The following is a 12,615-nucleotide window of genomic DNA, read 5'->3' as shown; positions in this document are numbered from 1 at the left end:
AGCACTTTGTTTTGGGACTGTGTAATACATATTCACCTTACCCCAGCTGATAAATCTGAGATTTTGTTTTGTAAAACTACTCTCACATGCTATATTTTCCTAAATAAGAACCCAAACTACATAAAAAGGGAAACACCTAGAAACCCATATCATGAGTGAGGAAGAAACATTAATTATTTTTTATCACAGGGGTTTATAATGGACTGTATAAAGTTTCCTACTGTAATTGGTATATACATTCAACAGTTTTATTGTATGTCAGAGTACATAATTTTGCACAGCTGCTGGAGAGGCATTGCTGAACTTTCTTTTCCATGACAAACACCTATTAAGCAGTCAGCATAAACTCTTCTTGTTACAACCCCTGACATCACCCCCACAGCAAGCGGACACAGAACAGCAATTACTGAATTGCGTATGAAAATTATGGTTTTATTGTCTATACAACTGAAGGTTTAACTCTGACTCCTGCTCCAGTCAGCTCTGTTATAAAGAAGTAATTCTTTCGCAGAACAAATAAGCACAGTACATCATTGTAATCTAAGGAACAGGCACTATTTATGTATTGGAAAGACTTGTTCACAATAGTACTAGTCTAATGGTCCAGAAGCCACTACTTTAGCAGCTGTAGAGAAAGAAAGCGTGAATAACAAGATATTATACAGAATTGGATGTAGCCTTTGAGAATACAAATGGAATCACCCCTGTTGACACAACTGTCCTATCTGTTAGTTTAACAAGCACGATTGATAGGTAGGGACCATGTATTTAATGTTTATATAAGCATCTTCTCCACCATAGCGCTCAAAGGCTTCCAGTGTCTCTTGAATCAAATCTCCAATATTTTCACGCTTCTGCTGGCTGTAGTCAATACCATCTCCTGAATTAACTGGTTAATAAAAACAAAATACAACATTATGTTAGAGTTTTCCTTGTAGCTTTCTGAAAACATGACATAGCTAAATAGAATTGCTGGTCAATGACCATAACTTCACTGCAATTTTTATCCTGTGACATATAATGTTGCAGGATTTAAATATATGAAATTCTATCGATCCATTCATCATCCATCCATCCTTCCCATTGAAGTTGTCAATATGGTCTAAAATCTATTTGTAATGTGCCCATTATCTTAGTATCTCGGTGCTATTCTGGATTTTAAAAATACAGAAAACAAATTTTATTAACATCCACAGGCTTTGTCTCTGCAGATTCCCATAGCTAGCCAGTAACATCTTAAGACCATTACAGCTTTATTTCATAGTGATAGTTGGGACAAAACTCAATTGCCTGATATATAAATGCTTATCTCTGAAAAGCTAGGGTCTGTTGTGGTATGAAATCCTTAGTGGATGCTTTTTTGGGATTGTTCCATGCTAAACACCAGATCCATATGCCTACAGTGTTTCAGATTGTGGAGCTCAAAGAGGGGGTGTCACTTGGCCAAAGAGATATATTTGGAGCACAACGCACCACTCAATCTACTTCTACTCCCTGAAAAATGTGTTAAATTAAGTCAATGTCAAGAGGACACATTATTCTAGCCCATAGACAGAACAACTGTTGCAGCCTTCTCTAATATGGAGCAGGTTGAGACGTGGCTGTGATGTTTATTTGTGTATAAACAGCATATTAGCTAATGTAAAGAGCCCAGTGTAAACTGCTGCACAAAAGTTTTAAAGATGAAAAATAGTGATGGATAATTCTGCTCCCAGGGATTTTAAGAGAGATTTAAAGGGGAAAAATGTACTACAATTTGCCGGAAAACAGCACTTCGAAATCTCCAAAGATCTGACTCTCTCAGCATGAATATTCTCCAAAACGTACAACAACCATAACTTGGTAAGGACACTGGATGGCTTAGGGAATTGTCAGTGGGCTCTAGTCCAGCCAGGATACATAGTCTCTGGTAGTGGTTACTAGCTGATGCTTGTTTGGTGGTCCATGGGAAATTAGTTAGTGGCCTCACTCCAGTTATTAGTGGACAAGAATCTACATCGTAAAATTCAGCATCTCAAATAATACTATCTAGCCATTTTGTTGACAGGTTTAGCAAACAGGCCAAGGATACAATTATCAAGGACACTGAAACAACTTCTCACTGCTAGTGACAATGGTTCCTTTCAGGTCAGGACTAAGACACATTAAAAGGGTGGGCCAGATTTTACTGCTGTGGTATCTGCAGTGCCTGTTCTTCAGAGTGCAGATCTGCAAGGCCCCAATCCAGCAAGGCACTTAGCCACATGCTTAGTTTTAAGCACATTAATTCAATGGGACTACTCACGTATTTAAATTTAGGCATCATTCATGCTTAAGTGTTTTTTTGGATTTGGGTCCAAATGACTCCCAGAGCCGGATCTGGATTCTGGATTTCTGTCATTCTTACACAGAGAAACTGGTAAAAGTTTTGCCGCCCTGTACACATGCAGAGATCAGCTGAACAATGGTTATGTGAAAAATTATCCTAATGGTAAAAATTTGATCCTAGAGAACTGCTAACACTCTGTTACAGTTATATGTATAACATTTTATCAACCTTGTAAACTCTTATGCTTTATTTATTTATTTGCAAAATGTTGTATAAAATTATGGTATGTAAAGACAGGTATTCTCATCTGAAAGATATTATGATGATGGCTCCCTTTTAAAAAAAATCACCTCTCTCTATTTGATTACATTAGTGATTTCAGAACACATTTGTGACACCAGCATTCACTCCTATGGAAATGGCTATGATGTTCGAAATAATGGACTGTGCCATCATGTAGAAGACAGCAAGGTGGTATTGCAGCAGATTATTTTAATTTACACAAAATAGGTTGTCAATCAGCAATGGTAAGAAAGCAAGAAAGCATTACAAATCAAATGGTGTTTTGGTTAAATATGCTTTTAGCTAACCAAAAAAGGCCGTAGATTGATGGTAGCACTTCATCTATGAAGAGAGCAGTACTGCCAACATTCCTGACAGCGCTTGATGGTATTTGTGATTTCATTAGCTGCAGCAGGGGAAGCCCTGAACCGTGAACTTACGTCTCGGCAGATAAGTAAAGGAATTATCAATTTTCAAATTGTTTGCTAAAATCTGTAATTTTTAATCCTACATTCTCTCTGATAAGGAGCTTAAACAGCTTTCATATGTCTTTAAAAAGTCCATTCAAAATTCCATAATATTGAAGTAACAGTGATATATCACAAAGTGGGAGATCTGGATTAGGTCTCTGGAGGATGACTATGCACTTCAGTTGTGGTGGGGACAGGATTTATGTTCCAGCTGTTTCCTGTGCAGAAGAATTTGTAGAAGCATTCAATACTGGGAAAAGACGTGTAAAATATTTCCTACATTAAATGGCTTGGAGGTTTGATTAAAAGGTAGTGTTCTAGTGATTTCATCAACTAAAGCAGGTCTTGACAGGTAAAGGTTAGGGTTAGGCAATGATAAGGGAAATAGTATGCAAGGGATAGCTGAAGTAATGTGCAGACTATCATTACAAAAAAATTTCATCAGACATGCACAACCTGTGCAAGGTTCATATCCTCAAGACAGTCATTGTCCACTCTAATTTCAAGACATGGCTTATAAATGACAATACCAGAAAGGTTACTGCAGCATTGACGTCCTCTGCTAAGTACCACAATAGCCATCCTACATAGCTGTAGGAATTAGCAAATCTTTCAGACAAATAAAATAATGATTAACCTAACAGGACAATATCCACCCCAGCATTTGTCAACACTAGATGGATGAGCCAGACTGATTTCCTCAGCACACCTAAGGCTAAATATCTAGTCCATAATAATGATGAGTACTTGGAAAAAAATTGCTATCGAATTACAGCAGTCTCAGTATGCCCTTCTCCGGTTTAACTTTATTTCACTGTTAGCTTGTATATGGAGCCCATGTTGTCCGCCACAAAAATGCTGCATATGCGATGTGTGAACATGGATCTGATTCATGCTCTTTAAGAAGCTGTCTTTTGCAACACTAATCAACAAGAAGGAAGTGTTAGAAAGCACATCTGTTGTACTATGATGTCAAAGTGAAACGTCTGGCAGATTCAGCATGGATCAAGAAATCTTGTCCTTAGAGAAAATGTTGTTACTTGTATAGAACATGCATACTGAAGGAATATTAAGATTTCAGGTCTAGAAGACTGGAATTGGGAAAATATTTTTTAATTCCTTTCCTGGATCAAACAAATAGTTTCTCTGCCTCCTAACAGTATATGATATGTACAACAGTATATGATACTCAAAGGTGAACTGAAAGACCTGCTTTAGTTGATGAAATCAATAGAACAAAGACTAAAGAAGGAAAAGCAAAATCTCTCTCAAAGTGTTAAGGATTGAGTATATGAGGGCAGTTGCCATGTCGTGAGGAGAACCAATTTGTAAGATTCGATCTGATCTACTCTTATCTCTGGGAGTTCTTTAGAATCTTAAAGTATACTAGAAATTCTTTTAGTTTATTAGCGCTCTCTTTTGGCAGACCTGGTCTCCTTCTATTCAAGGTGTTTTAATCGGCTGGATGTGCTCAAGCACCTCTGTGTAAATCAATGGTACTAAAGCTTGCCATTGATAATGACTGTTTCTAAGGTCCTACTTCATGGATGACATGAATTAAAACTGGAATGGCTGTACAACCATAAAGGTAGAGAAGTCATAGCATTTGGAATATTACAACTTCCAACTTCCAGTAGTCTGGGAGCTGACATTGTCAACCTGGGTTTGATTTACTGCAAAGAAAATGGAGCCTGCTGAACCAGTTTCACACCAGACATGGAATTTGTGTTGCAGCAGAATTTTGGTGGCATTTTAGCGACAGTCCACTATGTCAGTGTGGGCAGTCACAAACCATGACACCAATTACTGAGGACTGCAAAATGACTCAACTTCCTGGAGGTCTTCATGCCTTGAATATCATTGATAAGGACACTGTGGCTTGGCTTGACTGGATTGCATATGCCAAATAAATAAAATCTATATTTGCGCATGACAGAAATAAACAGTTCCTTTAGCATACTGACAATAGTCTCCACTACATAAACGGAGTAATTCTGAAAGCAACTGCATATACCAAATGATCAGGCACAAAGTTAAAGTTAAAAAAAAAAAGTATGATTGTCTTTATCATTACTTTGCAGAGACCATAAAAAGGGACACCAACATGTTAATTTTTTTAATGTTCTGCTTTCCTTGTATTAAAAACACCTTTAATTATTCAAACTGAAAATATTTCACAAAGCTATGGGGCCAAATTCTACCCTCTAATTCCCAGAATTCCCACTGACTTCACCAGGAGCTGTAGTTGCATATCCAAAGGCAAAACTTGGTTGGCTAATTTACGTTTCACCATTGAGGCCAATCATTTATCTTTTACAATGCTACAGTATTTAGTTGCAAACACTGCAGGGGAAAGTTTAAATCTAAGGAGAAACCAGATATGTTTGCAATTAAACAAACACCAAAAACATACACACCCATGAAAACATTTTCTATTCCTCTAAAATGTATTTTAACAAAACCTTTATTTTGGGTCTAAATTTACTTGGTCTCTCTAGGTATTGTATCTGCTGATACCTTCCTAATTCTTACCCTCATTTTCTTGCTTTAACAATAGAAAGAACCTATATTTTGTGTTGTCTTCCATATGTGGCTAAATTTTAGTTTACTTCATAAATTAATATTTATTTTTAGAATAAATGTATCGTTTAGCTAAAAACAATTCTGATAGTCAACAACCTGGTGAAAGAATGGAAGAAGTAATCTGATTGGAAAGGAAACATTTGATTGACTTACGTTTTTAGTAAAGATGCAAGCCTATTGGAAATAGTTTTAACTACTTGTAAATTGCTGCTGTAAATTTTTTTTTTTTTTTAAATGAGCCAAGATAGCGGCTGTTATCACAGTTTTCCATTTCCAGGAAACGTTAGCAACATCAGATGCAATCCAGTCTAAGTCCAGCTTTTTTTTTTTTAATTGAGACACTAAAATGAAAACCAAATCACAGATTTTTCTGACAAATGTTATTAGCAAACATAGTCAACCAATAAAGGGGAAAAGGATATTCCTAAAATTATTTGTCTTTAAGTACTTACATTTCTCTAACAAACTTTAACTTTGAAGTCTGCCCATGTTTGTACTAGTGATCAATATCATAACAAATCAGTGTTAAATAATCTTAGATAAACAGCAGGCATGACAGGGGACAGAAGCATAAGGCAGAAACCTTAATGGCCTTGATGCACTGTTTACTGTTGCAAAATAATAAATTAGGTCACAAATCGTGCTTAAAGTGCAAAAAAGGTTGCACTATTTGTGCAGATCAGATGTTTTCCCAATTATTTTGGATATAACTGAGCTTGTACAAAGTATCTTTTGTTTGTAGAAAAAAAGTGTTTATGTGCAAAATGGGAGTGGATTTGCTAGCCATGAGCGGAAAATACATTTGATATTATTTGATGCTAAGTTCTGTTCCAACTGGAGCTCAACTAATGCAAAATTCATAATAACAATGTATAAACATACATAGACATGGAATAAGCATTATTTAGTTGATAAAGTAACAAAGTGACATAGCAGAAAGTCTAAAATATTGTAAGGATCATTGATTTTATTATAAACCATAATCACACAATAACCCATATTTAATAAAACCATATTAGTTCATACTTAAAATAAAGTTGCCGCATAATATGTCTCCTTCTTTAGGAAAGCTTTTGTTCATGTATTCAAAATGCTGAAAGGAGCAGGGTCCCAGGGCTGTACGAGTGGAAAGTTCAGTAATTCATGACTTAGTATTAATAAAACTTTAGGAGATGTTTGTATACCTGTCACCATCTGTTATGGAATATGTTTAATCTTCTTTAAACTTTCCTTTTACAAAAATGAATGTAAAGTTCAAGGCTCAATCCTGCATAACTTGCACGATTAAAAGCCTCTGACTTCAATGAGAGATTTGGAACTTCACTGACTGCAGAAGTGGGCCCAGTATTGTCATTATAATGTAACCAGAGAAAAAAGTTAAAGAAATAAATTGTTCCATGAGCATTAATCTGAGTTCCTGTAACAAAAATGAAGAAACTGCTAAGTGTGCCTAAAATCGCCTGTTTATCCCTTTTTTCCTGTTTCCTAATGAAGTGGACCTAAATGGAAACTTTAGGACAGTGAAGGGTGCTTAAAGATAGAGAAGGAGACGGGTGTGGAGGGATGTGCAGATTCTCTAAGACATATTTTGTGTATGTACAGAACTAGGATTGAACACTTGTACTTATGACGATTAGAGGATTGGAAGCTCAGGAAACTTAAGTGTGCTTATTTATTCTCAAGCTAGATATACAGTGCAGACAGTTGCAAGATGAGCTTCTTACAAATCTATAAGAATAACCTTAATCCTGACCTCTAAAGCAAAAAATATTTCATTCTTTATACTGATATCTCTTTGAAACAGAACTAGGCAAACTTTGTCACCTGAACCAATGTACATGAAGGTTAGAAGCGTATGACCCTCCCACGGGTTGAATTTGCATTCCTTTTATGAACAGTATGAGAGTCACAATGAATGAATGCTCACCAAAAGCCAGTTACTAAACATGCATTTTTCAGCAGAGAAAGCTTCCATTTGAACTGGTGGCAGCTATTCAAACAAAATGAAGTATGTATACGTTTTACATTATTGGCAGTAAGCCAACTGTACAATAAACTGACACATTATAATGCTGCGGTCTTTATTTACAGTGGAAGATGTGATGCAGCTAAAAGATGGAAGGAAGATTATTCACTTGTCATTAGCCTTCTCTGAGTACACTGTCTTTGCAGATGCACCATTTTTGTACTGTGAATACTGAAACCTTTTGAAAGCTGTAACGCCATGGGTAGCACACACATACCTTATCCAGAACCAAATGTTTTGACTGAGGCTATAAGAATCCTTGTTTCAAACTGGCCCCTCCCCAGTTATTTCTGCTTTGCAAAAGTCTCTCTGAAAGAACTTGCAGGAAGGTAGGTAGCTGGGAAGAGGCAAAGGGAGAAACACTCAGAACTTCAGTTATAGATGAAAGAAGAAAAGGAGTATTTGTGGCACCTTAGAGACTAACCAATTTATTTGAGCATAAGCTTTCGTGAGCTACAGCTCACTTCATCGGATGCATACTGTGTTTAAAACATCTTCTGTATTTTCCACAGTATGCATCCGATAAAGTGAGCTGTAGCTCACGAAAGCTTATGCCCAAATAAATTGGTTAGTCTCTAAGGTGCCACAAGTCCTCCTTTTCTTTTTGCGAATACAGACTAACACGGCTGTTACTCTGAAACCAGTTATAGATGAGTTACCTTCATTTCTTCTTTGAGATTATGTCCCCACTCTTTTGGGACTTAGTAGTTGTAACAGACCCAGGCGGAAGACTGAGGAGCACTTAGTTCAATAAAGACTGAACTCTCCAAATGAGCATCTGTTTTAGCACCAGTACTGACAGAATAATGTTGACTAAAACTGAGAGTTGAGCTCCTCACAGCAGCCTTACAGAAACAGGCAGGCTTTTCAACATGCTGTAGAAAATGACTTTCTTCTCATAGAATAAACACTGAGGATATCTGATTCTGGACCGATGTTTGGTTCTAGTTAGGTAGCAACTGTGAAAAAACAGGATGGGTGGGGGGTAATAGGTGCCTATATAAGAAAAAGTGCCCAAAAACGGGACTGTCCCTATAAAAATGGGACATCTGGTCACCCTAGTTCTAGTGGGTCTGAATTCAGAATATGCTCTAGTTAGAAATGGTTTTCCCTTCAGACTTCCCCGCAAAAGCAATGAATAAATCAAAGGAGATCGCTGAAAAGGCTTTGCCCTACCCAGATAGGTCAGAGTTCATTAAACGTTCAGTTAGTGCAATATTGCTTCCTCAGACAAGTCATGAGATTTTCGGAAACAAGATGAAGTTAATACACTGGTGTCAAGGTTCCTCCCCCACTCTGAACTCTAGGGTACAGATGTGGGGACCTGCATGAAAAACCTCCTAAGCTTATCTTTACCAGCTTAGGTCAAAACTTCCCCAAGGTACAAAATATTCCACCCGTTGTCCTTGGACTGGCCGCTACCACCACCAAACTAATACTGGTTACTGGGGAAGAGCTGTTTGGACACGTCCTTCCCCCCAAAATACTTCCCAAAACCTTGCACCCCACTTCCTGGACAAGGTTTGGTAAAAAGCCTCACCAATTTGCATAGGTGACCACAGACCCAAACCGTTGGATCTGAGAACAATGAAAAAGCATTCAGTTTTTTACAAGAAGACTTTTAATAAAAAATAGAAGTAAATAGAAATAAAGAAATCCCCCCTGTAAAATCAGGATGGTAGATATCTTACAGGGTAATTAGATTCAAAAACATAGAGAACCCCTCTAGGCAAAACCTTAAGTTACAAAAAAGATACACAGACAGAAATAGTTATTCTATTCAGCACAATTCTTTTCTCAGCCATTTAAAGAAATCATAATCTAACACATACCTAGCTAGATTACTTACTAAAAGTTCTAAGACTCCATTCCTGTTCTGTCCCTGGCAAGAGCAGCATACAGACAGACCCTTTGTTTCTCTCCCTCCTCCCAGCTTTTGAAAGTATCTTGTCTCCTCATTGGTCATTTTGGTCAGGTGCCAGCGAGGTTACCTTTAGCTCCTTAACCCTTTACAGGTGAGAGGAGCTTTCCCCTGGCCAGGAGGGATTTCAAAGGGGTTTACCCTTCCCTTTATATTTATGACAACTGGTTAAGGTGAAATTGTGAAATCCCTTTGGGAAGAAATCTGGAGTGGGAGTGCAGCACCGCCATGTCCTTGAGGAAGATTGTGAAAGATGGATTTGGAATGAATATCTGAATCTCACTCATTCACCCTCCACACTGATTTATTAGCCACGAACAATGTAACTTTCCGAGAGAGGTAGTATGGAGAACATTCCCCAACAGACACAAAGGGAAGTGATAAATCTTGGTTGTATTACATTTTATATTCTGTGACACTGGTGAAATTCATAGTGTGTAGATCTGGGATCTGCCAAGAGGAACCTCCTACAATATAGTTGTGATAGAAGGTTTTCCTAAAGGATATCACATGGAAATCTCATGCAGCAAAGCATGAGACCTAGCAGCACTAAAAATGACTTGATTGATCCTTGGGGTTGCAGTACTATTATTACCTTCCTGTCCGTGAATCTCTCTTCTAGGAAAAAAGCTGTAGATGAAGAAAGGGGGAGGGGGAGGGAGGGAGGGCGGTCCCTGAGTTTGTAAGAAATTGACTTCTCCTAGTTTGTGTGGCAGTTCAGACCTCTGAAGGGGAAGCAGGCTGTATGAAATAATGCTTGAAGAGACTGCACCTTGGTATGTAATCTTGCTGAACAGTGACGTGCTTGTATTCCATAGTGAGCAGCTATGTGCGAGGCTGCGACCATAATGTGAAGGAAATCCATTCTACCCAGCTGCTAATAAAAGCTGCTGCAGGAGCTGAGATAGGTGGTCTGTCGTGGGAGTACCAGCTCTGGAACTGTCCGCCACTTTGGATCTACCACTAAGAACCTCTCTGAGTCTGAAAAGCTGAGAACTAGATTGTGGCTGTTGGTAATAGCACTAGAAATTAAACTTTAGAAGCAGGGATATCCCATCATTCTGTGGAGAAGACCAAATGACATGTTCATTATAGTCTCTGGGCCAGCTCTACATGTCTACATTGAAAACAATGGGAGTTTTGTACAGAGAGAGAGTAGAATATGGCCCTTATGTAGGATTCCATCCCCTCCCCCCCATCTATCAAGAGCTTGGTACTGCCACTTAGGTCAGGCACTGGGCTTTAGATTTGGACCGAAGAGAGCAGAATTAGACATACAGTGTGGCAACACAGAGAAAATGTTTTTCTGGATACTTATGCAAGCCTTTATGTGATTAGTTCCTTTGCTACTTAATATAAAATCATCTCTTATTTTGTCATTTTTGTGATGGCATGATACTTTGTACAATGTGTTTTCAAAACTGTGCACCTAAAAATTTTCCATCGGGACTACAATGTAATGTTATTAAGTCACTTAATTTTTCCAAAACTCTAATGCAATTGTGTATAATCTGATAAATAAATATATAAATAAATAAAACTGGTTTACATAAAACCATAAAATCAGAAATTGCTAACATTTTCTTCTGAGAGATTGTTATTGTTAATACACTTTCCAATGTTTTAAGAGGAAAAATGTTTTCATATAAGCAAGCATAATTTTCCTATTTATTTTGTTAACTATTGTATTATTCTTTTTGTTCATTATTTTAAGATAATAGTATTGTTCTTCCAAAAATGTTATCTCATTATCTCCCTCCCCATTTAAAATTGTATTTTTGTAAAAAGCAATAGTAAAATATATTTACAGGAGAGGGAATAAAAAAGGGAGTTTCTGCTTTACTGTATCTATGCTATTATTCTATTGTTGGCAAGCAACTATTTGAGACAATTTTTACATTTGTAGAACTGGAATAACCGACAAGCATATCGTCCCCTATAGTCATATTTGTTTTCCACATCCAATGAATGTAATGTACACAGAAGGAAAAACTCCACTGCTTTTCTTTTGAACAGGGCATATGAGATGCACAGCGGGGCAAATTCTCTTCCTTTAGATCTACAGTACTTTACTGAAGTCTAGGGAGTTGCATGGTTGCAACAGCAAGCAAAACCTGACCCAGTGACTTACAAGTGAAATATTCCTGGCACTCTCTTGTACCTAATATATTTATTGTATATATTTTTGTCTAGAGGCTGAGCTAAAACCAAATTCTGGATTGGAACAGCCCCAAACTTGGGAAAAATCAAATCTGGATCTGAACGTTACTTCTCAGTTTAACTTCTGTCTTTACCTGCTGCGGATGTTCTGAGAGGGCAGGAAGTGAAGTAGTACTAGATGTGTAGTGGTTATCAGAGCCATCCTCCATAAGCAGGGCAGAATGATTTAGTGTGGATGCTGGGGAGAGCTTGGTGGGCTATATACTGCCAGTCCTTAAAAGAAAGCAGTGTACGCTCCCAGCTAGCATGTGATGCATAGTCTGGGAGTCTAAACCATGTCTCCTTGGGAGTACTGGGAGAGGCCAATTAGCATAGAATGGAAGTTCCCCACCTCATGCTTTCTTGAGTTCTAGCCATGTATCCTGACATACTGCTGTGCTAGGACCGAGGGACATGGGGTCAGAGGCTCTCTATGCAACCCTCAGCACATCCACACAGAACAGGGCAGAATACGACCCCTTTATGTTCTCTATAAATACGACTACAAGTTTATAAAGTTTGTCTTTACAATTTTAACCTCTGATTCATTGTTCTCAGATTCTATGCCTGTAACCTCTGAGCCTCAGAGAACCTTGAATCTGTTGACTGAAGCTGAAGATTATTTTATACATATGTGCACAGGTGCGGGAGACAAGAGAGAGAGATTGCTGGATGCTCCAAGTCAACTTGACTAGTCTAGAGATTTGTTACAAACAGCCAGGAAGACAGCTAACTTGCATTGTAGTGTACTGTCTGGTTGAATATTTGTCAGTTTACATGGTCTTATAATGAAGAATGAAAATAAAACGCTGTGAAGAAAATCTAC

The 12,615-nt window shown here is 37.8% G+C and overlaps 1 protein-coding gene across 5 annotated transcripts in view; it reads right to left on the bottom strand.

The window, feature by feature from the left end:
* Nucleotides 1–533: 533 nt before the first annotated feature.
* Nucleotides 534–12,615, bottom strand: part of PACRG (parkin coregulated) — a 493,217-nt gene continuing 481,135 nt past the window's right edge. For 4 of the 5 annotated variants that reach the window (XM_073337862.2, XM_073337860.2, XM_073337856.2 and 1 more), the window contains exon 6: nucleotides 534–889. In XM_073337862.2, the coding sequence (XP_073193963.1) occupies nucleotides 729–889 (161 nt within the window). In that variant the 3' untranslated portion in view covers nucleotides 534–728. The remainder of the gene's footprint in view (nucleotides 890–12,615) is intronic. The other variant, XM_073337863.2, reaches the window with a different exon arrangement.

This window comes from Lepidochelys kempii, chromosome 3 (genome assembly GCF_965140285.1).
Source record: "Lepidochelys kempii isolate rLepKem1 chromosome 3, rLepKem1.hap1, whole genome shotgun sequence".
Taxonomy (NCBI): domain Eukaryota; kingdom Metazoa; phylum Chordata; order Testudines; family Cheloniidae; genus Lepidochelys; species Lepidochelys kempii.
This window is presented reverse-complemented; position numbering and strand designations above follow the sequence as displayed.